This window comes from Hemitrygon akajei, chromosome 1, assembly GCF_048418815.1.
Source record: "Hemitrygon akajei chromosome 1, sHemAka1.3, whole genome shotgun sequence".
NCBI classification, from domain to species: Eukaryota; Metazoa; Chordata; class Chondrichthyes; order Myliobatiformes; family Dasyatidae; genus Hemitrygon; species Hemitrygon akajei.
This window is the reverse complement of record NC_133124.1, coordinates 34,845,639-34,870,117: the sequence shown is the minus strand read 5'-3', so window position 1 is coordinate 34,870,117 and position 24,479 is coordinate 34,845,639. Positions and strand designations below refer to the sequence as shown.

Genomic DNA, 24,479 nt, shown 5'->3' with positions numbered 1-24,479 from the left:
GGACAATTTACAATGATCAATTAACTAACTAGCCAGTATGTCTATGGACTGTGGGAGGAAATTAGAGCACCCAGGTAAAACCTGTGCATTCCCTGGGGAGGACATACAGACTCCTTACAGGTGACATTGGAATTGAACTCTGACCCCAAGCTGTAATAGCATCATGCTAACCACTAAACTACTGTGGATTTTTGATCCAGTCATATTCCGTCTATGTTCTTCCTTCATGTAACCCTCTCATCATCTACCTTCAGCCCGATTTTCTGTCATGCTCTCCAATATCATTTATCCACCTTTTCTGTTTCATTTGGAGAGTTTGACGTTTGGTTTCCCTACATTTCCCCACAGTGTCAATTGGCCTGGATTATACTTAACCATCTCTTTTAATTAATTACCATTTTGCACCCTATGCCTTGATTTCAATTTACCTTTTTATTTTGACCACATCCATTTCCAATCAATTGAGCATTTTTTCATACACTGGTCAAAATTTTATGCTATATTTGCTCATAAACATGCTGCCATCGACTCTTACTCCAATCGATTCTTCCCATTTGCTACAAGATTCAGCAATGCTTCCTTTCTCCTTGGACTGCAAACATATTTGTAGAGAGTGTTCTGAACCCACTTCATGCTTCCTAATTCTGAACTTGTAGAGAAAACAGTCTCTCAACTTCTTCTAGGTCAATCCCTCTCAAAGCCATATCTTTGTACAATTGTAGCAAGGTTTTTCAGTTCTTGTTCTGTAATGTAGCATTGCTCGTAATATAGGCCATCACCCCATTTACCTTTGCAATTGCTAGCTTCAGCTCTGAATGTATCTGTAAGCAAATAAAATGAATGTTAAAAAAACTGATAACATTCAGAATTGTTAGGCAGTCTTTGGTCCCTCCTGTACATCAGTGAGCTTTTGATGACTTTGTGATAAGTATTACTTAATGGATTCGCCAATAACCTGCAAAAGTGGGTGGGTGAAATCATTTCTTCAGTCACTATGTATAGTAACACAGCAGACATACTTAGAATATTTTTACAATTCACTTTGAGGGAACATCCAGAACAAGTGTCCTTCCAGGATGGATATCTTGTTTCAATTAACAATTAGCCATCTTTTAAATGAATCCTAATACTTGATGGGTTTTGTAGTTGACCTTCACATTCGCTAGGCCTTTTAGTTTAGTCATTAAATCCAAATTGCTTTCCTTTTCTATGCTTTGCAATTGGATATGTATTCATTATCTGTATTCATTTGATATTTCACCTCTTAACATTCACTATCTTGCATTTACTGTTGCTATGATGTCTTTTTCTCAGCATATCACTTATCTTGGCCTAAAATTCTTTGAACATAACATTTTCAGTTGTATTTGTTCTCAGCAGTAGTTTCCCATATCTACAAACAACTTGGACGAATCCCTGTTGCTTGATGGCATTATATTTCTAAAATGGGTTCAGCTGAAGACCTTATTAATCCAATTAGATTTCAAACAGCATCCAACATATCAAAACTGAAAGCTCACAAAGGTTAATCCCAGCCATATCTGTACTATTTACCTTAAGTGCAATTGATTGAAAATGTCAGTGTTATAATTATCCTGTGCATCAAAAACCTGGTTAAACATCATTGCAGGGAGTTAAATGCATCATTTATGGCTATTGTAACAGCAGGTTGGTTTGCGGGACAGGCAAAACAGCCTTATTGCAAAGAATCCTTTGCCATCTCTTAAAGACAGCACCAAGCAAACATACTTCCTATATGTATTTATACCAGAATTAGCAATTCAAGAGGCATTTATACAAGAAAGCATTTTCTGTAGAGCGTTAATAGAGCTTTCATGCTGGTGGACTCTTCTTAGTGTAAACGGGCCTATAGTCAAAAATAAAAGCCTGAAAAAGGTTTGAGTAGCCTGGGAAAAATGAATAAATTGCATTTGAACTGTCTGCCTATACAGATGGTAAAACAGTCTGAAGTTGCTGCTGAAGTCTGAATGTCTTTCAGATTTACACAGAGCCATGGGTGATTCTGAAAAGACTTAGTTTACTTTTCACATCATTCCTTCTTATTATGTTAAAGATTCCCAGAGTGACTGTTTATTCATAAAGAAATGCCACACACAACGAATAGGCCAAGATTGGAGCCTCATGTTTTACAATGAATCTGAATTCAAAGGGATTACTTTGTATTCGCAGAACCATGTACCTAACAGTGAAGGTTGCCTCTGTTCCCATTTCTAGAAAAATTGTTGGTATTGGCAGGAATTCTTCCTCACTGAGACAAAATTGAGTCAAAATGTTTCATAGATGGTATATTTTATAATAAATATCCTGTAATATTTGTAACTGATTCTTACAATGTGTTTGGTTGATATTGGTTTGAAGGTGTCCGTTGGTTGTGCAGTATTTGCCTCATTGTCCTCAACAATACCTATCCACAACCAACATCATTAAAATGGATTATCTGGTTAACTAACTGCTTACTTTGGGAGTTACCTCTGCATTAATTCGGTGTCGCATTTCTAACCTAACAGTGTAAACTGTATTTCAACTAAGTTTGTTTGGTGGTAACAAGCTTCAAAAAATAAGAAGAATCAGAATCGGGTTTAATATCATCAACATATGTCGTGAAATTTGATGTGGCAGAATCACATTAAAAACCATAAATTACAAGGAGAAATATATAATATATATATTTAAAATCTGGTGACAATACAAGTCTTTCCTTTATTTCTTCTGAATACTTATTTTCATTGCCCCAATAGATTGCCAACAAATTCAATCGAAGAGTGAAACTCAGTGATGTGTAACACTTCTATTTTACTATTACACCTTTTTAGGTTCACTGCAGGTGATGAATAAAACCAGAAGGCTCATGGAACAAGGGGGAGCTCATTTCACCAATGCTTTTGTGACAACTCCAATGTGCTGTCCTTCCCGCTCTTCAATGCTAACAGGAAAATACGTCCACAACCACAACACTTACACAAACAATGAGAATTGCTCCTCACCTTCCTGGCAGGCGATGCACGAGCCTCGGACATTTGCAGTGTATCTGAACAACACGGGCTACAGAACAGGTTTGTAACATCATTTATATTCCATTAACTGGGGACTTTTGTTTTTAAATGATTTCAAATTGTTATGTTAATTTTAGGACTGGAACCAATAATAAATTTTAGTGCACTGATCATTTAATTAACTAAATCAATAAAATTTATAATACATGTGAAGTTAATAACTTCTTCCACCTATTTTAGCTTCAAGTAAAAGAATACAACTCATCAGTTAAGAGACGTCCTATATCCACACTAAATTCAAGTGCTGCATAGCTAGTACTAGGTATCTCTACCACACACAATTTTATAACTGTGACTAATCTTTAAGTACATGTAATTTTTCACCTTTGTACCTACTTTGCTCATTTTAAAGTCTCATTATCAAATGAAAAAGGGCATCTCTTATTTATAGATCCAAAGATTAATCATAGATGTTTTTTGATATCAAAGATTAACATATGTGTTCCTTTATTGAACAAGTATTTTATTTATATGCGGGGTAATTGATAAGTTTGTGGTCTAAGGTAGAAGGAGTCAACTTTAGAAAACCCAGCACATTTTTTTTCAACGTAGTCCCCTCCTACATTTACACACTTAGTCCAGCAGTCGTGGAGCATACGGATCTTGGACCTCCAGAAAGTGTCCACAGGCACGGGTGATTGATAAGTTTTTGGCGTAAGGTAGAAGGAGATTAATTGTACAGCTCTCGTTACAAGCACATGCAGTTCAACTCTTTGAGTGATTATTCAGAAAGTTTGAAGTTAATAACTCATCGGGGTGATAGATAAGTTCATGGCCTAAGGTAGAAGAAGATGAGTTATTAACTTCAAACTTTCTGCATACTCACTCAAAGAGTTGAACTGCATGTGCATGCAACGAGAGCTGTATAACTCATCTCCTTCTACCTTAGGCCACAAACTTATCAATCACCCGTGCTGTGGGCACTTTCTGGAGGTCCAAGATCCGTATGCTCCATGACCTCTGGACCATGTGTGTAAATGTAGGAGGGGACTATGTTGAAAATTAAATGTGCTAGGTTTTCTAAAATTGACTTGTTCTACCTTAGGCCATGAACACATCATCACCCCTCGTAGCTACGAAGATTAATAGTTTCTCGTTTACGTGCGAGTCTTTTCGTATGTTTGTTTGGTGACTTTCATGAGCACCAATCTTGAGCACTTCATGAGCACTGATCTTACACTGTTTCTAAAGTTTATAGAGACATAAAAAAGTACAGGACAGAAGCAAGCACTTTGGCCCATCTAGCCCATGCTGAACTATTTAAACTGCCTACGCCCGTCGACCTGCACCGGAATAATGGCCCTTCATAGCCCTACGATCCACATATCTTAATACTCTTCGCTTAAACATCGAAATTGAACTTGCATGTACCACTTGCGCTGGCAGCTCATTCCACAATCTCACAACCTTCTGAGTGAAGAAGTTACCCCTCGTTCTCCTTAAACTTTTCACCATGACCCCTGGTTGTATTCCCACCCAACCTTAGTGGAAAAAAAACTTGTTTACATTATCTGGTTTAAATTTATTGTAGTCTGAGAAGAACTGAGCAAATTGTTATGTTCTTGCCTATTGCTGTAATTCTGACTCATACATTCAATCATTCTCTTCTGAAACACCTTCAGGACTGTTTGCCTTTAGTAAAGCTTCTAGTAACATACTAAGAAGAGCGAATCATGTAACCTATGCTATTAGTATTCAAGTTAGAACTATTTTTACCTCCTTAACATCTCACTTCAGTCTTCAAGCTAATTGGGCCATCTTACCTGCCCCTATATTTGGTTTAAGATATCAGGAAAATTTATTAAAAATAAACTGAGTGTATGAATTATCTGCAGTGATATGATGTAATTATATGCTTGAGCACAAGATTTACTATTGGAAGAGTTACAGTTAAACAAATTCTGCCATTTGCCAGAATGATATGTTGAAATTTGGTTTAGTTTTGCCTCTGGCTTTATCATGGTTTCCAAGAATGATTCATTGAAATTTGAGGCTGCAAGAACTCCCAGAATGCAGCAGTAAAAAGCCAGTGAAAGAACCCATAGATCAAGCGGAAGAACTAAGTACAGCAGGCACTGCCTTCAATGTATCAACACAGCCTCTGGTCATCTCAGCAAAACAACGTTTGAGGATTGTTAAGTTCAAATGTGGCACAAAGTTCATGGTATATTAGGCAGCAGTGATCCCTCTGTACACAGCGATGTACACTTTATTGAGGTAAGCATCACTGAAACCATCACTTCCGTGGATTAGATTGATGGTTAGATTTAGCCCAAAACACAGTGCACTAGATAAAGATTTAATGATCATCTGTCACATGTACATCAAAACATTGAAACAGACAGTCAAACGGCTAATTTTGTGTCATTGTTTGTGATGTGCTGGGCATAGCCCTCAAGTATTGCTGTGCTTCAGGCACCTACAAAGCATGCTCACAACATACTAACTCTAACCTGCGTGGCTTTTTGGAATGTGGAGCACCCAGAGGAGACCCACCTAATTATGGGGAGAATGTACAAACTCCTTACAGAGTTTGAACCCCGATCTTCCAGTGCTAATTATTTTCCTGACGGTCATGTCAATAACTGCAATGTTGAAGTAGATAGCACTGTTACTGCTTCTGCAGAGTCCTCCAGATCTGCAGGCAGAATATTCAGAGTAATATCAGCATCATTTCCCAGGCTAAGATCATCAGCGCTTGAGCGAGTGAGGCCTCCGTCGGTCAGAGATGACCATGGACATTGCATCCTAGCTGTTTAGATACGCAAACCTGGGCAGTGCGATATGGAGAGCAAGCTGTTACCCATGTAGCAAGCTCCCCCCTCTCCACGCATCTGATGAACCCAAAGGAACGGAAGAGACCGATACAGTTTGGCACCAGCAGCATCACAGGAGTTGTCAGTCAGCATTGAACTCAATGTAGGGCTGCCTTAGGGGCTCCAGCTCCAGATTTTTTCCTCGAGGTTCACTCCCAAAGCCTCCCCATGAGAGAGTATAGCTGCAAGGCAGCGGAGGTTTGATATCAGAGTTTTCCTTCTCCTCGATGAGCTGCCAGCCATGGCTGACAAGCTCCATCTGGCGTTAAGGCACCAGTAACCCACTTTTACCCATTCTCCTGTCAGTAGAAATAGTTCTGCCAGGCTTAGTAACAAAGCCACATGTGAAGACCAAGAGCTGGACTTGGTTGGCAGAGGCTATTTTAGGCGTATGCCATTGGGAGCATTTAATAGGTAGTGCGAGTTTGTCCCCATTAGCACCCCCAGCTATAACAACCTAAAGGAAGTTATTAGACCCTAATTATATTTGATCATCTCTGATTGGTGGGCCACGTTGTTCTCAGTTCCAACATTAGACTCAGGGGAAACAGACAGTCCTTTATCAGAACAAGAGATTATCAGGTGTAAAGGAAAGGAGTTTAAGGATGTCCTCAAAGGTCCCTTGAAAAAATGGCAATCTCCACCATCCCTTAAAATGACCATTAAATACAGAGAAGGAGCATTTCAGGATGGCATTGAGAAGCAAGGTGCCAACGACAGAAGGGGTGTGCCTCCTTCCAAATCACCCACCTCAGAACCCAGGGGAACTGGAGAGATAGAAAACCATTGTAATTCAAAGGGACTGCCTAAGAAAAAAAGAAGGAACTGGATAGAATTTGGAGCTAGGTGTAAAAGTGGTTGGCATAAAGAATTAATATTGGTGGTATTAGCAGTAAAGTTAATAGAGCTTAGGGATTTATACAAAGGAACATTTACCAGGCAGCATTGTAATGAAGCAATTAGCATACGGCACACTGGTTAGAGCTCATTTAGTGTGCTCTAGCTCAGACGGCGCTCTGTGAAAGGCAGTCCAAATAAATTAACTTGACAAAATACAAAGAAGATGCATTGTCAAGGATTGTTTGCCTGGCAGTCGTGTCAGTAAAATTCAGCGAAACCCGATGGGAACCAGCTGAAGGGAGGCAATACATAATAGCTGGATGTAATATTCCCAATATTCGCATCAACCAAAACTATTGGCAACATCACGAATGTTACAAAGGAGTTAATGTTTTTCTGTACAAAGTTCTAATAATTCAACAACGCTTTTTTATGATGTGCAATCATATTAAAACTTTGTGTATTCAGTTTGTGTGGCACTGGCAGTGTGTCCATACTCATTCCATGTGAAAATATGACTTCCAGCATTCCTAGGATTAGCTTTATTTGTCACATGTGCATTGAAACGTCAAATTATACAGTAAAATGCATTGTTCACGCCAATGACCAACACCATCCAAGAATATGCTGGAGGGCAGCCTGCAAGTGTCACCATGCTTCTGGTGCCAACACGGCATGCCCGCAGCTTAGAAACCCGTACATCTTTGGAACGTAGGATGAAACCGCCTGAGGAAACTTGTGTGGTCACGGTGGAGAGCATACAAACACCTTACAGATGGCGGTGGAAAAAGGACCAGGGTGACTGGCGCTGTAAAGCGTTACTCTAACCACTGTGCTACTGTGACACACCCCCCCCCCCACCCTACCGTACCATGCTTGTGAATGTATCTAAAAAAGGATCAAGGGTCTGTAGCTGAAAAAGGTTGGCCACCCCTTGGTTTTGCACTTGTCATCATCATCATTATGTGCTGTGTTGTACGATGTGGGTGATGCTGGTTTTTTGACCGTGATTGCCCTTGGCAAATTTTTCTATAGAAATGGTTTCCCTTTGCCTCCTCCTGGCCAGTGTCTTACAGTAATGGGTTCTACTGCCTATTTTATAAATCTGATTGATTGGCTTTCTGTGAATGTGAGTAAGCTCACTGGGCTGATGTAGGTACCTAATTTGTCCCTTCCAGTACTGGGACCTCTCGCCGTACTGAGCTCTTGATCTTTTATTGGTTCCTCCAGTAACCACCCCCCCCCCCCTCCGAAGACAATGAATCACACAGAGCCATGACTTCAATGGCATCTCCCTGCTGCCGCACTGTAAGCCCAGTCATTCAGCAAAAGCTTTATTTGCAGACTGCTTTGCTAATAAGGATACGGTTTAATCATTTCCCAGCAGGGATCACAGGAGTTGGAATCAAGGCTGAAATTTCATCCTAATTTGCGGCCTTTCTCGTTAAACCAAAGAGCTACTGGCACAGTCCCAAATGAAAGTAAAAATATACGTAGAGAGGATATGATGGAGATGTACTAGATCATGACAGGTTTAAATAGTAGAGGAAAGCAATTCCCATCAGATTTTAAGGGCACTGATCCAACGTGCCCCTAAAACCTGTTGAGAAGTTATTCTTCTTCCTGTCGGTCCAATTTCACATTGTAATTCCTGACTGCCTCTGTTTCCACCATGCCAGAGAATAAACTGCTTTTATGTAAAATGTTTTTCCTCATATCTTCCCAAAACTACCCCCATTAGGTTTTGGGGATATTGCTCCATGTTTTCCAATTAGGTTTTAGGGACACTTTTGGATTGATGTTTTGGGAAGATATGTGGAAAATCCTTTTTATGTAAATTCTGTTTATGATCTAGTGCTGATTGCTAGTAAACACAGTGGAAACAGGATCTGCTAATTGGAATTTGACAGATGGACAAAAGAACTTTCAGGGCCATTCTGAAGTGGCAGAGGAGTGGCACTGACTGGATTTATATGCAGAGCTATGGTCGGGATGGTCTTCCATATGATTCTACATTTATTATTTATATTAAATCATATGCAACTTGGTTTTGCAACAAAACATTTCGTAGCTTTCCCTGCAGTTTGTGACTTGTTAAGTGATAAAGATGATGATTGAAGCGGGGAGTCTGATCAGCAACCTAAAGGTGCATTGCGCATCAAGTGCCCACTCAGGCCAGTCACTTTCCCAGGGTTGGGAAATCAAGAGACAACAGGCATAGATTTAAAGTGAGAGGGGAGTCATTTAATAGGAACCGGGGGGGGGGGGGGCAATATTTTTAACCTAGAGGTGGTTAAGCAGCCAGAGAGAGGTGTTGTGGCAGGTGCACTCACAACATTTAAAATGTACTTTGACGGCTACATGGATACCAAAGATTTAGAGAGATACAGGCTAAATGTGGGCAAATAGCTTGGATGGCAATCTTGATTTGGCATGAACTATTGGGCCAAAGGGCCTGTTTCTATGCTGTATAGCCCTACGACTCTATGATGCTATTTACCAATGTGTGCAACTTGACAGGGAAAGATTATTTATGGATGATTAGGATGTGAGAATTGGGTGTATAGATTGAGCTGCTAAGCCCATTTGTCACATATTGTTCATAACCCCTTTAACCCCAATTTGCATCTTGTAACAGATACAGTATATCTCTAAAGCTGGAAATGAACAGGGCATGTGGAATGACCTATATATATTGTTGTTCCCGCCACTGCTTAGTTGAGAGTTACTGACATCAATATATGGGTCCTGTTTATGCCTCCATCTCTGTTTAATTATCAGCAGCACTAAATCTAAGAAACATACATCTGTCCTGGAAAAAAAAGCGCTTCCTTTCATCTTCCTGCTTTCTATCATTTTGCTTTCTAGTCACTGTTCACATCAGGAACTGTTCTCAGCCTCCACCCTACCTCTTCCTTTGATATCCCCCCACCAGGCCATCATGTCTCTTATCAAGCTGATTTGCCAGGTATCACCCACAGCTATTCACTCGAGTCCAAGGAACACAAATGTGTTAATTACTTGAAAACACAGCTATACCCAGATCTATCTTGATGCTATCTGCCTCAGCCACACTCAGCTCATTTCTGCCTGAGCAGCCTACTTCACTCGTATTAGGAGTGAAGCAATAGCTCTCAACAGTGTCCCAGCTCACAACCTTCACTAAACTGCAAAAGTGCTTCACTGACTATAAAGGATTTTGGGCTGTCTTGACAACAAGAAATATACCATGTAATTCTTTCTGTTGCTTGTCTGAATAGCTGATTTTGTCTCTCACTAATACAAAAACAGAAAATGGTAGCAATGTCAGTAAGCCAGTAAGGCTTTGTCTATATCTGTTCATCTGTCTGTCTGGCTGGATGTCTCCATCTCACTTGTCTGACTGGCCAAGCTTCTGACTCTGATCAATTCATTCAGTCCTACTACCAACCAACACAAGTACCATCACTGTGTCAACATTAGCATCCCACTGTTATATCATGTTAAACATCACACAAACATCAATTACTTTTGCTTGTGCATGCCTCCATTTGCTCTTGTCTGTCCCAATTTACCTACATTATGCTACTGTAAAGCTGGTCTCAGTGGACGACAAGGCTACATAACCTCTAGCAGGGTCAGGTCAGCAATCCCCAATTTCGGTGTTTATCTCATGAGCAACACTGGTCCACTGTGGCAGGCTCCTAAACAATATCGAGAGCAGTTAGTACTGGTGGGATTAAGAATAATGTTATTGTAGGAGAGAACAGTAGTATCCTGCTGTCTCAACCCCCAGCATGTCACCTCAGCCATCCTTGTAATCAGCGTCCTAAATCCCCTTGTAGTTCAATGAAACTCATTTATAATGCTCTGCTGAAGATTTCAATTAATCACACATGATTCCCTGGAACCAATCTACTCTCATTTAAGCAGTTTGTGAAAACAAACTACTTATTTGCATGATTACTTTTAGCAACTGAATTGAATCCTCTCTGCTGCTTCTAGTATTTCTGCAGATGCATAAGAGCTCAGTCTGTGAAGGTACAACAAGCGAGTGTAAATAAGATATTGAAGAAGAGTAAAATAGTGTGAAAAGAAAATTAAATTCCAGCAATGGTTTATTTAAATGTGGTGTGATCGAAAGATCATTTTGTCCTGAGATCATTATGTTCTAAGAATCAAACACGAGGAAATCTGCAGATGCTGGAAATTCAAACAACAACCCACACAAAATGCTGGTAGAACACAGCAGGCCAGGCAGCATCGATAGGGAGAAGTACTGTCGACGTTTTGGGCCAACAGGGTCCTGACGAAGGGTCTCGGCCCAAAACGTCGACAGCGCTTCTCCCTATCGATGCTGCCTGGCCTGCTGTGTTCCACCAGCATTTGTGTGTGATGTTCTAAGAATGTTATGTACGAGTTCATAGAAACATCAGTACCTCCAAGTTCCCCTCCCATGCCTTACATTAACCAGATTTCACAAAGTATGATCATTTCTTCATTGCTGTCGTTGGATTAGGGTGTGTGTTGCTTGAATTTCCAGCATCTGCAGATTTTCTCGTGTAGGGTGTAGAATTGTTATTTTTCTTTTGTTGAACTTTTTTATCCTTACTTATAATTTCTATATACAGTAATCACCTATGTACATATAATTGTTCAGTAAATTTTCCAGTAATTGTAGTACCGGTATATTTGATTCTGCATTTTTCTAGAAGCTTCTCAGTTTTTCTGCAGCAGGTGTCATGCCACTTGAATCTGGCTATTTAATTAGTTATTTAGTTATCAATCGAATGTGCTTTTATTTCTACTCTTGAGTATGAGATTAACACAACATTTTTTTCTTTGTCTTTTTTTAAAATTCATTCTACGTTCTTGTAACACTTAATAAAATGGCCGTAACCATCAAGTTTTATGCCTCACTCTTTGAGGAACCTCTGGATCAGTGTCACCAGATCCAAGATTGCTGAATCAAAATCCTAGAGCATTCTGCAGTATTTAATAGTACCGTGAGAACGCTTCACCATAGGGGTTAAAAATGTTTATCAACTTCTCAATCAGAATTAAGAATAGATAATAGATGCTGGCCTTCTCAGCAAAGCTGGCATTCTGTGTGTAAACAAAACAAACTCTTGTTAAGTGAAGCCACAGTACTTTATGTCCCCAATTCAGAAAGGTGTATCAGTTAGCCAGTTTTTGGCATGTCCACAGCATTGATGCTATAGTTCTTCACAGTATTAAAGGTAATGGTTTGTTAAACTCAGGTCCTGATGAAGCATCGCAGCCCAAAATGTCGACTGTTCATTCCACTCCATAGACACTGCGTGATTTACTGAGTCCCAGCATTTTGTATATGTTACTCAAGACTTCCAGCCTCTGCAGAATCTCTTGAGTTTAGTGAGTCGTTACTGTGTCTTGGGGAACAAAATTTGTTATCATTAGTTCTACAGCAAATAACATGACATTTGGTACTCTTGACACAATGTGCTCCTTAATAAGGATGCCGGTAGCTTTGGACCTGATCTCAATTGATATATGTCTTAACCAAAGTTGGTGGACACAATAACCTGATGATATTCTGCGACTTAGATACAGCATTACAAGAATTAATTTTAGAGTAACACTTTGTATTTTAGTATATTGAATCATCATCTACAACTCTACCTACAGTCCAAAAGGTGCTGGAAAAAGGCCAGTAACATCATGAAGAATGCTGCCCACACTGCTGATGGACTGTTTTCCCTACTCTCATCTGGGAGGAGGCTACATAGCATCTACACCAGCTTCACCAGATTCAAAAACAGTTACTTTTCCCAAGCAGTAAGACTGATCAACATGTCCACCCATTAACTCCACCACTACTTTCATCATTTCCTGCCAATCACCTTATGCCTAGTGTTGCTTTTAGGTTAGTTAGGTGGCATCTGTCTGTCTCGAGAGACCATGGATCTGCGCCTGGAGTTTCCAGGGCGCAGGGCGCAGGCCTGGGCAGGGTTGTATGGGAGACCGGCAGTTGCCCAAGCTGCAGGCCTTCCCCTCTCCACGCCACCGATGTTGTCCAAGGAAAGGGCACTAGAACCCATGCAGCTTGGCACCGGTGACGTCGCAGAGCAATGTGTTGTTAAGTGCCTTTCTCAAGGACACAAACACGCTGCCTCAGCTGAGGCTCGAACCAGTGACTTTTTGGTTACTAGTCTGATGCCTTGCCCACTAGGCCACGCACCAGCACTTTATGGACTTACAATCAATCTGTGTATATAAGCTATATAAGTATTTACTGCATGTTTATTGTGTTCTTTATCTCATTGTGTTTTTTTGTGCTGCATCAGATCTGGAGTAACAATTATTTTGTTCTTTACACTTGTGTTCTGAAAATGACATCAAACAATCTTGAATCTTGAGCAAGGATTCTTCCATTGAGAGAATATAGAACATAGAAATCCACAGCACAGTACAGGCCCTTTGGCCCACAATGTTGTGCCGACCATGTAACCTACTCTAGAATTTCCCTAGTGCGTAGCCCTCTATTTTTGTAAGCTCCATGTACCTACCTAAGAGGCTCTTAAAAGACCCTATTGTATCCGCTTCCACCACCACTGCTGGCAGTGCATTCCACGCACTCACCACTCTCTGTGTGGAAAAACTTACCCCTGACATCCCCTCGGTATCTATTTCCAAGCACCTTAAAATGATGCCCCCTCATGTTAGCCATTTCAGCCCTGGGAAAAAGCCTCTGGCTATCCACACGATCAAAGTCCCTCAACATCTTATACACCTCTGTCAGGTCACGTCTCATCCTCCGTCGCTCCAAAGAGAAAAGACCGAGTTCTCTCAACCTATTCTCGTAAGGTATGCCCTTCAATCCAGGCAACATCCTTGTAAATCTCCTCTGCACTCTGTCTCTTGTATCCACTATAGAAAGAGGTTAATCTGAAGGACCTTGAGAGGAGATATGGGCTAATGCCATGTGACATTCACTATTTAATGGGCTTGTATAGTTATGTAAATAATTTATTTTCCTTCTTACCATGGAATCAAATGAGAAGGACTGGAAACTGGGTGGTCAGGAAAATAATGACATACGTAACCCTCTAACTACATCTTGCTTCAGCTGGCTGATTTGACAGCAACTATGGGAAACTCTACCTCTCAGTATCCCCAAAAGGTCCATGAAGCTGTGTACTGGGCCATGACATTAATTAGGTCAGTAGTGGACAAGTAGAGAAACAAGACACACTGTGGTGCAGTACATTGGCAAGTCAGTTAGTGCTGTCACACACCCCCAGCAACCTGGATTCCATTCGGCCAGTATTGAAATTATATTTCCCCTCTGACTACGTTGGTTTCTTCCTACATCCCAAAGACATGCTGGTTATTGGGTTAATTTGCTTCTGCAGATTGTCCTCAGTTGATGGTGACAGGTAAGTTGATGGAGGTTGATGGGTATGTGAGGGAGAATAAATTACAGGGGTGTAAATGACAGGATTGCTCATTAATTCAGAGGGCCAAAAGGAATGTAAGAAAATCTGAATAGTGCCAACCTGCACCGACAGAAGCCAACTTTAAGGTGAATGGTGTCCAGGTCTCCCGGAATGCAAAAAGCCTACTACTATTTCAGATGGTGATTATTTCAATGTAAGTGCCATATTTTAACTGTTTTCCACTTCCTTCTCCTCCAGCTTTCTTTGGGAAATACCTCAACGAATACAATGGCAGCTACATCCCACCAGGATGGCGAGAGTGGGTTGGCCTTATAAAGAATTCTCGTTTCTATAATTACACCCTTAGTCGCAATGGCTTTAAGGAGAAGCATGGATTTGATTATTCCAAGGTATTTAATTTGTTTGTTTGTAAGTGTGAGCTCTGCACTTCATTTGCTACTATTTTGAATGAGTGGGTCCTTGGATTCTCAGGGAAAATGTGCGTAACTTGAAATTTCTGGATAGAAAGATAGACTCAGTAAGAGCAGTTACACAATACATAACAAACATATAATACAGTCTCTAATATATATTCAAAATTGTTTTCAATAGGATTAATTCTTTTAGAGAAGAATTGATTTAATTCAAAACACATGTATTGGTTTTTGCCTCAGGTTTTCCTTGTGTATTGGTTTGTACCAGGGTAAGATCTGAAATCAGTTTCATTTTTCATTTTTATAATTGCCCCTCTGTTGTTCAGTATAAAGTCCACAGCAACTACACTTTCACAGATTAAACTTAATGAGGTTGTCATTTAATTATAGGAAAATGACTCTTTACAATGAGTGTGATGTAAGTACACTGTGCATCTGGGGCAGTGACATTCTTGCTCAGTCACTTTCTGTGAAAAATATAGCTATTGGCCAAGGTGACCTGCGTACTTCAGTAAGATGAATTAGTGATTAAATGCATTGAGTACATTTCCATAGAAATCACCTTTAGAGGAGCATGAAGTTTGGTGTATGTTTCTCTTTATCCCTTTTATATAGTTGATTCTCCATTTTGCCTCAGATTTGATTCCATTTATATGAACTCTGTTGGTGATTGCCAATAAGCTAGGTGATAAGCCACTTTCCTGAAACACTGAAGCCCTTCTAGTGCAGCTTGGAGGGGTACCTTAAGGTAGTGATGTTTCCATGTGCTGGCTGTCTGGTGGGAAATGTTAGATGTTTGAGTGCTGTCAGATGGTCCACAGCAGCTACAAAGGATTGATTAGTTTGTGTATTAGGTGCCAGTTAACCAGGCTGCCTTGTCCTGAGGCTGTTGAGTTACTTAAATATTGAGGGAACTGCACTGATCCAGATAAATGAGGAGTAGTCCATGGCCGTTTCTGATCTGCCTTGTGGGAAGAGGAGAGAATTTGGGAGGATACCAGGTGGCAAGTTATTTATCAAAGAATATCCTGTTTGGAAGTCGTAGTATTTATCTGAGTAGTCCAGCTGAGTCACTGGTTAGTGATAACGCCCCCCCCCACCCCACCCCCAGCACAATAACAGTGGGACTTTCAGAGACACCATAGTCATTGAATACCAAAGGTAGGTGTTTGTATTTTGTTGTTCCATGTCATTTTAACTCAGACCCGTGTGGCATGGATGTTACTTAGAATAGTTCATGGGATCATGGACCATTGAGAAATCTGACAGCGAAGGAGAAGAAGTTGTTCCTAAAATATTGAGTAAGCATCTTCAGTCTTTTTTCCTCCTCCCAGATAATGTTAATGAGGAGGACGTGTGCCGGATAGTGAGGGACCTTAATGATTGATGCTGCCTTCTTGAGGCACCACCTTTTGAATATGCCCTTGAAGGTGAGAAGGGTTGTGCCTGTGATGGAACTGGCAACCCTCTGCAGTGTTTTCCAGTCTTGTTCATTGGAGGCTCCATACCTGGCAGTGATGAAACCAGTCAAAATTCTCTCTAGGGTACATCCGGAGAAATTTCCCAAACAGGCTTACAAATCTTCTCAAACTCCTAATGAAGTATATTCTCTGGCGTGCTTTCTTTGTGATTGCATCAAAATATTAGGCCCAGGATAGATCCTCTGTGATGTTGACTTACAGGAGATTGAATCTGCTCACCCTTTCCATTCCTGACCTCCTCAGTGAAACTTGTATGTGTTTTCCCCTCTTCCCCTTCCTGAAGTCCACAAACAATTTGGTAAAACCCTGGGAAGGAAACCAGCCAAGAAAACCAGCGCGGTTTCAATTCTTTGGTCTCTCTGATGCTGAGTACAAGGAGGCTATTGTGACACAACTCAACCAGTCAACCTTTCTCACTCCCATACACCTTTCCATCACCATCTGAGATCCTGCCAACAACAGTGGTGTCATCAGTGAATTTATAGGTGGCATTTGAGTGGTGCCTAACTGCACAGTAATGAGCATAGAGAGAGTGGAACAGTGGTAAAAGCAAAGAGGTATTATTACCAATCCATACTGACTGCGGTCTCCCAATAAGGAATTTGAGGATCCATTTACAGAAGGAAGAACAGAGGTCTATGTTTTGAAGATTAGTACTGAGTGGTTATTTAAATAGTGCATATTTGAATATTATCTAGGCTTTGGATCATGCAAGCATGGGTTGCTTTATTTCCTGATAAGTAAAGTACTGCTTATTGAAGATATAGTATATTGTGGGTATTGCCTTCTGAGTAAGTTCCTTCCAATTCTCTCTGTCTTCTCACAGGGGAAGGTATCCCAAGTCAGCAAAAGCTGCTTAGAAGTCAGGAGTTCAGATTAATAGCTTGAAAACAGATGAGAACCCTCTAGTTAATCAGTAGAAGAGAACACAGCAGCAACTCTACTCAATTGAGGGAATCTGCACTGTTACTAGTGGAGTTGGAAGACCCTCCCTAGCCAGTAGCACCAAGTGTTGATGCAGGGTTTCAGCCTGAAACACAGCCAATTCCTTTGCCTGGCACTGATGCTGCTTAACCTGCTGAGTTCCTCCACCAAACTGGATTCCAGCACCACAGATTGGTCAGTAAGAAATAGGGAAAGGCCAGTAGACTTCAATCTTCAACATGTTTCACGTGTCAATCTGTGTGGATGTATGATATAAAATTAGAAGATGCTGGAAAAAGTCAGCAAGTCAGGCAGCACTGGTGGGAAGAGAAATGTTAATGCTTTGGATCTGGGACTCTTCGTTCTCTTCATTAGAATGGAGAAAGAGAGAAATAAGTGAAGGAGGGTTCCAGGTTGAAAGAAATTTCCCTGCTAGGAGAACATGTTTGATTCTTGTTATGGTTATGACCAGACCCAAGCCAATCTCAGTACAAACAAACATGCAGAGGAGATCAAGTGGAACTGTCTCTGTGAATCACTGAGATTAATTCATTTCAGATTAGATAAAAACAAGGAGACATTGCTTTGTGGATCCAGAACTGGCTTGTCCACAGAAGACAAAGAGTGCTTGTAGACGGGTCATATTCCATATGGAGGTCAGTCACCAGTGGAATGCCTCAGGGATCTGTTGTGGGACCCTTACTCTTTGTGATTTTTATAAATGGCCCGGATGAGGAAGTGGAGGGATGGGTTAGTAAGTTTGCTGATGACACGAAGGTTGGAGATTTTGTGGATTGTGTGGAGGACTGTCAGAGATGACAGAGGGACATTGATAGGATGCAAAACTGGGCTGAGAAGTGGCAGATGGAGTTCAACCCAGATAAGTGTGAAGTGGTTCATTTTGGTAGGTCAAATATGATGGCAGAATATAGTATTAAAGGTAAGACTCTTGGCAGTGTGGAGGATCAGAGGGATCTTGGGGTCCGAGTCCATAGGATGCTCGAAGCAGCTATGCAGGTTGACTCTGTGGTTAAGAAGGCATATGGTGCATTGGTCTTCATCAATCGTGGAATTTAGGAGCCAAGAGGTAATGTTGCAGGTATATAGGATCCTGGTCAGACCCCATTTGGAGTACTGTGCTCAGTTCTGGTCGCCTCACTACAGGAAGGATGTGGAAGCTATAGAAAAGGTGCAGAGGATATTTACAAGGACGTTGCCTGGATTGGGGAGCATGCCTTATGAGAATAGGTTGAGTGAACTCGGCCTTTTCTACTTGGAGCGACGGAAGATGAGAGGTGTCCTGATAGAGGTGTACAAGATGATGAGAGGCATTGATCGTGTGGATAGTCAGAGGCTTTTTCCCAGGGCTGAAATGGTTGCCACAAGAGGACACAGGTTTAAGGTGCTGGGGAGTAAGTACAGAGGAGAAGTCAGGGGTAAGTTTTTTACTCAGAGAGTGGTGAGTGTGTGGAATGACCAGCAATGGTGGTGGAGGCGGATACGATAGGGTCTTTTAAGAGACATTTTGGATAGGTACATGGGGCTTAGTAAAATAGAGGGTTATAGGTAAGCCTAGTAATTTCTAAGGTAGGGATATGTTTGGCACAACTTTGTGGACCGAAGGGCCTGTATTGTGCTGTAGGATTTCTATGTTTCTATGTAAAATAGTAATGTGTAATTGTCAGCCCATCAGCCATAGCCGTGGCCAAGGTTAGTGAGGCAAGGCTACCGGATACAATACCTGCTGGGGCCCAAGCGCAATCTCTAGTACTTGAGATTCAGTGGTGCCAAATGCCTTAAATGTAAAATGTATCATGGCCTGGCTCTGTTTGCATCGGCCATCTGCCCCCTCCGCCTATCATCTTTCTTTCCTTTTTCTCACCTACTCCATCTGGCCATCAGTCACACATTCCTCCCACTGGGTCCCCTCTCCCCTCCCCAAAGATCCCATCTGCCCAACATCCTTTCCTTTGGTTACACACTTTCACCTTCACCTTCACCTTAATTTCTTAACAAATGTCATCATTTGCAGCTCTTCGTTGCCTCCAGCCATCAGCTCCCAGTCTCTATCTATCTCCATCCTTTGTTCCACCTGGCAGTCAATCATCCACTTACTGCTTGCTAGTTCTTGCTTCCCTTCTGCCTTACTTTTTACATTGGCTATCTCCCCTCTGGTCTTTTATCTCAGATGATGTGTCTCAACCTGAAACGTGGACTGCTTATTTCCCTCCACAGATGCTGCCTGACTTGCCGAGCTCCTCCAGCAACTCTCTTTTTGTCTCTGTATAATGGTATTAATGCCTGGTCCATATGCCTCACTGCTTCCTATCAATGGCTCATCACACAAACCTATTACATCTCACACCTATTTGCAATGTATTCAGTTGTTCAGATACTCTTCTGTATCGACATCACCCATTATAATTCCTGTATATTCAGATTAACGTTCAGAATTCCTCAAGCATCATTTGGTTTATCCCAATGTTTAACAAGCATACAGTATACTTATATACACATGCAGGGTGAAAAACAAAAAGTGTACATTGTCCTGATTAGTTTCCACGGTCAGTTCAATATTAATTAAAGATTACAATACAGGTATTCAATAGGAGTAGTTTGAAAGTTGATTTTCTTATTATCGATATACCCTCTGACTACGTTTACCTACTTTCTATTTAATCCTTATTTAAACAGTCCTTCAACATATTCTCAGTGAGAGCCCTATGAAGAGCTTGATCTAATGCAGCATTGAATAAGCACACATATACAAAATCCAATGGATTTTTTTTTTGTCCCCAAAATCTCAACACATATCAACAAATTATTAGATTTTAGGGAGCAAGCTGTAATTTCTCAATTTCTTTGTGCCTTTTGAGTCATGGTAATTAATTAAATTACAGTGGGAATATTAGCCTTCATCAAGATCACAGGCTTTGTCTTTTTGTGTGTAGTTGTTCACTGATTCTATTGTATTTTTTGTTCTCGAGGTACTGTAGTATATGTTGACATATACATACATATGGCAATAAATTTACTTTGAACTTTGAATGTTGAACTTTGAACAGGCTCCAGTGCCACTACATCACCAGGACTGGTAAGAAAAGTAGCCAAAAATCAATTTATAAAGTAGAAGTTGATGAACTAGTACAGCAACTGACAAAAGACAGTGATTCAAAGCTATTATTTATGTCACCCAAGTATCCAGTGACTGACTTTGTAATATTAGCTTGATTTTCCAATTAGATTATCTTACAATCAATCACAGGTATGCAACATTCAATATTTAAAAGAACAAAAAAAATTAAAACCTGGAGCTCTGAATCATTAGGTTCCCATTAGTATTATATGAATCACTATATTTAGCCTGCAGACAAAGGCTATATTTTTAAAAGATATTACTTTTTAAACAAGAACGTCATCCAAGTTTCAAAACAGGTTGAGAGGAAGTGATTCCAGTTTAGGCTCATCATTAATATTACTATAAACAATAGCTCTGATTGCTTTCTCTGCAGAGCATAATTACAGTATTAATTTCTAGAATCCCAATGCCCGCTGAGATCCTGGTGTTGGGGAGAAAGGACACAGCTGGTTGTCTTGTCCTGCCATTGACATGTGACATGGAGTCCGGCCTCAGGCTGTGAATTTGCAGCTGTGAGGCACCCTGTATCAGGAACATGTGATTATTCATGCTTATAAGTGCTTTAAATTATAGCCATTTCTGCAGCAGTTTCTCACTGATGCTTGTATCGGAATGAAAAGCCCAAGACGTGGCCTTCACTTCTGCTGAAGGCAATGTTACACGGCTTTTTGCTATTTGACGGTGTAGTGAAAAAGTTCTTGCAATTTTTTACCACAGTCCCTGCTTTCGAAATGGGGATTCATTCAGTGCTATTTTAGTGTTTTGCTTTTGAATTAAACATCCTTGTTATCTTCTGGAAAATTAAGTATAACTAAATGGTGTTGACAGCACTTCAGCAAGATGCAACTATATTGATATCAGCAAAATTTTTGAGTTTACGCTCATAGTGCTGACTTCCATCCAACAGGAGTGAGTATCAGAAAATCTCAAAATTTTATGTCCATGAAAGATACTGGGAGGAAATAGCCCAGACCTTCATGGGTAAAATCCTCCCCACCATTGAGCACATCTACACGGAGCGCTGTCGCAGGAAAGCAGCATCCATCATCGAGGACCCCCACCACCCAGACCATGCTCTCTACTCGCTTTTGCCTTCAGGATGAAGGCACAGAAGCCTCAGGGACCACACCACCAGGTTCAGGAACAGTACTACCCTTCAACCTTGAATCAGATGAGACAATTCCACTCAACTTTTCATGCCTCGTCACTGAACTGTTCACACAACTCGTGGATACACTTTCAAAGATTCTTCATCCCATGTTCTCAATATTTATTGTATATTTATTAATTCTTATTACAACTTTTATATATTTTTTCTTTCCTTTTGTACTTGCACAGCCTGTAATTTTTTTTTTGCACATCGGTTGTTTTCCTCCCTGTTGAGTGCGGGCTTTCATTGATTCTATTGTTTTTTTTGTACTTACTGTGTTGACCACAAGAAAATGAATCTCAGCGTTCTATATGGTGACGTACATATACTTTGATTATAAATTTACTTTGAACTTTGAATTTCAGAGGGAAGCACATCCCACCAAACTCCTATGGTCTCTTAGTAAAACAAACCATCTGACCATTATAAAGACTTCGAACATATTCGTGTCATTTGGTTATCACTTTATTCTTTTTTTATATCTTTTGATATAATTTAGTAACTTTATGCAGTTCTATTACACCACATTAAAGGCTCCAACTGCAGAATCACTGAGGCTGCATTTTGCTCTCTTGTGATAGATTTGTAATGAACTGATTTTCAAGAGGCCATGTAACCACGAACTGCCTCTGCTTCTGTTTCTGTCTGGCCAACAGAAGACACAGAGAAGGGCCTCAGTAAAGAGGCTTTCCTTTCATTTACTGCATCCAGTGCCATCCTCACGCATTGGGGAAATAGTCTAGAGTGTTCCCCTTGTGATGTCCAACTTCAAGAAACATTTCCCTTTTTTTTTCTTTGCCGTATAATATGTCTTGCTTTCTGGTGCAGACAGACTCTTGCTCTATTTCTAGCTCCAGTTCCCTCGTTATTTACTGAGTAGTTTGAGAAGATTTTATTTTGGAGTAGAGAGAATGTAACCCTACATCTAGGCTTTACCAGAATTGTTCAAACATATAATAGGTGAGCCAATTCTCAAACGTAAGTAATTGTAGCTTTCTCCTTGAGTTTTCCCAGTCGTTAAATAACAGGGTTACTTACCTTCCTCACTTTCTCTCAGTTATGAGAGAGGTTTGGCCGGAAATGTATAAATCTTGTTGATGATCTTGCACTTGACCAGTTCAGCCTCACATAGGTAGAAGCTCAATGCAGCTCTGGATTTGAAACCGGGACTGAAACTGTTACTGTTTTTAAGTTTATCAGCTGTCATCTAAACTGGAATATGTGTTAAATCAATCATTTACGTTGAATTGATATACATATTCTTCTGACACATTTTTGTAACCGTAGTATCTCAAGTGGCATTAAGGAACAGCTGTAAACCCTCTTGAGGGATTTCAGGCAACATTAAGATTTTTAAAAAGGCCACAAATCCTGTTCAGTTGTAAATCCCTATCAGAGATAGGGAAGAGCATTATGATTGTTAGTCTGGGGTTAGAAAAACTTTCATCACTGACCTTCAGATCCTGGGTCAGCCAAATTAAACACTGCGGGCAGGCATACTTGATGTTTTATTCCCAGAGCACCCATCTTAGCTGGTCATTTTGTCCCAGTGCCTTGTCACAACATTAGCAGGCCTGTCTTTGTGTCTGCCAAAATCTCTCACATTGCCTGTTTAGTTATTTCTAACAATAAAATAAATCATCTTACAGTTATAGAGTCATAGAGACATACAGCAGGGAAGCAGACCCTTTGAGCCAACTGATGCATGCTGAATGAGATTCCCATCTAAACTAGTTACATTTGCCAACGTTTGGCCTAGATCTGTCTAAATTTTTCCTATCCAAGTACCTTTTGTATTCAATTACAAAATAATAACCATGCTTTAATTTTTTAAGTGCCTACAATGTTGGCAATTTGGGAATTTCAGGCTTCGTTTGATCCAAGCATCCAACATTACTCTGGGGACAAACTGAGGTTTCATTCACATTGTATTATATGCCATTCATATTACAAGTCTGTTGACAAAAGTCCCATGTACCAAATGGGATCAAGAAATGGTCACATCTTGTTCACAATATAAACTTTACCCATCTCATTTGAAGGTGCTGTACCCAGCTTCCAGATACAGGGTGGGAGAGTTGCCAGGAGGGACCTATAAATTACCAGCCAAGATAATGTGCAAGAAATCAATATCAAGACCGTCACCGACAGAAACATTTCAACTGGCCTAACTTTGCTGCTGATCCCATTAATAATGTGCAATGTGCTTTTCAATGGTTTGCCCCATTGTGGAGCAAAATCTGTATTTGTCCAATGGGCACCCTTTCATAATAGCTAACTTCATCAAAGGAATAACATTCCTTTTTAGGACTGGAGTTGATTTCAATAGCTCCCAATGGGCAGGCAATGCATGGCAATGTGCCAGTTGGCCTTCTCGCACTTTGCCCAACTGCCCTTCTCCTTGATTCCAGTGCAACAGAAGATCGGACAAAGTGCAAATCAGGAGCCCGGTCTGCTACCGCCACCTGGCGCGAACAGTTAGCACGGACCCCAGAACCTGTATATTCAGTGAGTAAAAGGTTGGTCCAAATATGCCAGCAACTGGCCATTTAATGCATGCCCATTCATCCATTCAGAAAACTGCTTAGCTCTGCCATTTGTTCCAGAGTTAATGCCTCCACTGTCTGAGATGTTTTTTCATATGTTTGGAAAAAGAACTTTGTTGACAGTGATGTTCAATTCATTAGCCGGGATTTTGCCAGCAGTTGCCTGACAGTTCTTGGCCCGTCACTAAGTTCTGATGGCGGCTGAACTCTTCTGAGGAGTGCAGCAACAGACCAGGAGCTTTCCCAGCATTTACTGTGGGGAACTTTTACCCAGAGAGAGCCGGTAATTACGGAGGGAGAGGTGTGAGGGATTTGAAAATGAGGGTGAGAATTTTTAAAGTCAGGATGTCGCTGAACTGGAAGTTGTTGCATGTCAGTAAGCACTAGGCTAATGGGTGACTAGAAAGGGAGCTGTTTTGGGGACTGAAAAAGCTCAAGATTGTGAAGGCTGGGAAGAAGGAGGCTTTGAATTGATCTTTTTAAAATTGGAAAAGGCAGAGATGAAGGCTTTAGCAGCATGTAAAGTGAGGCAGGGGATGTCACGATGGTAAATATCAATATTCTAGGTTAAAGGTGTTGCCAAAAACATACTTTTGAATTAACTATGACACCAAGGTTGGAAATTCGGTTGCTGGGAAGATGATGGAGCTTGTGGCTAGGAAACAGAATTAATGAAAA

General features: G+C 40.7%; 1 protein-coding gene across 13 annotated transcripts in view; it reads left to right on the top strand.

Annotated features, from left to right (window-relative positions):
* The window catches only part of sulf1 (sulfatase 1), a 316,869-nt gene that overhangs the window by 191,712 nt on the left and 100,678 nt on the right, over positions 1 to 24,479 (top strand). For all 13 annotated transcript variants that reach the window (XM_073040863.1, XM_073040831.1, XM_073040854.1 and 10 more), the window contains 2 exons: positions 2,835 to 3,074; positions 14,386 to 14,537. In XM_073040863.1, coding sequence (XP_072896964.1) covers positions 2,835 to 3,074; positions 14,386 to 14,537 — 392 coding nt within the window. The remainder of the gene's footprint in view (positions 1 to 2,834; positions 3,075 to 14,385; positions 14,538 to 24,479) is intronic.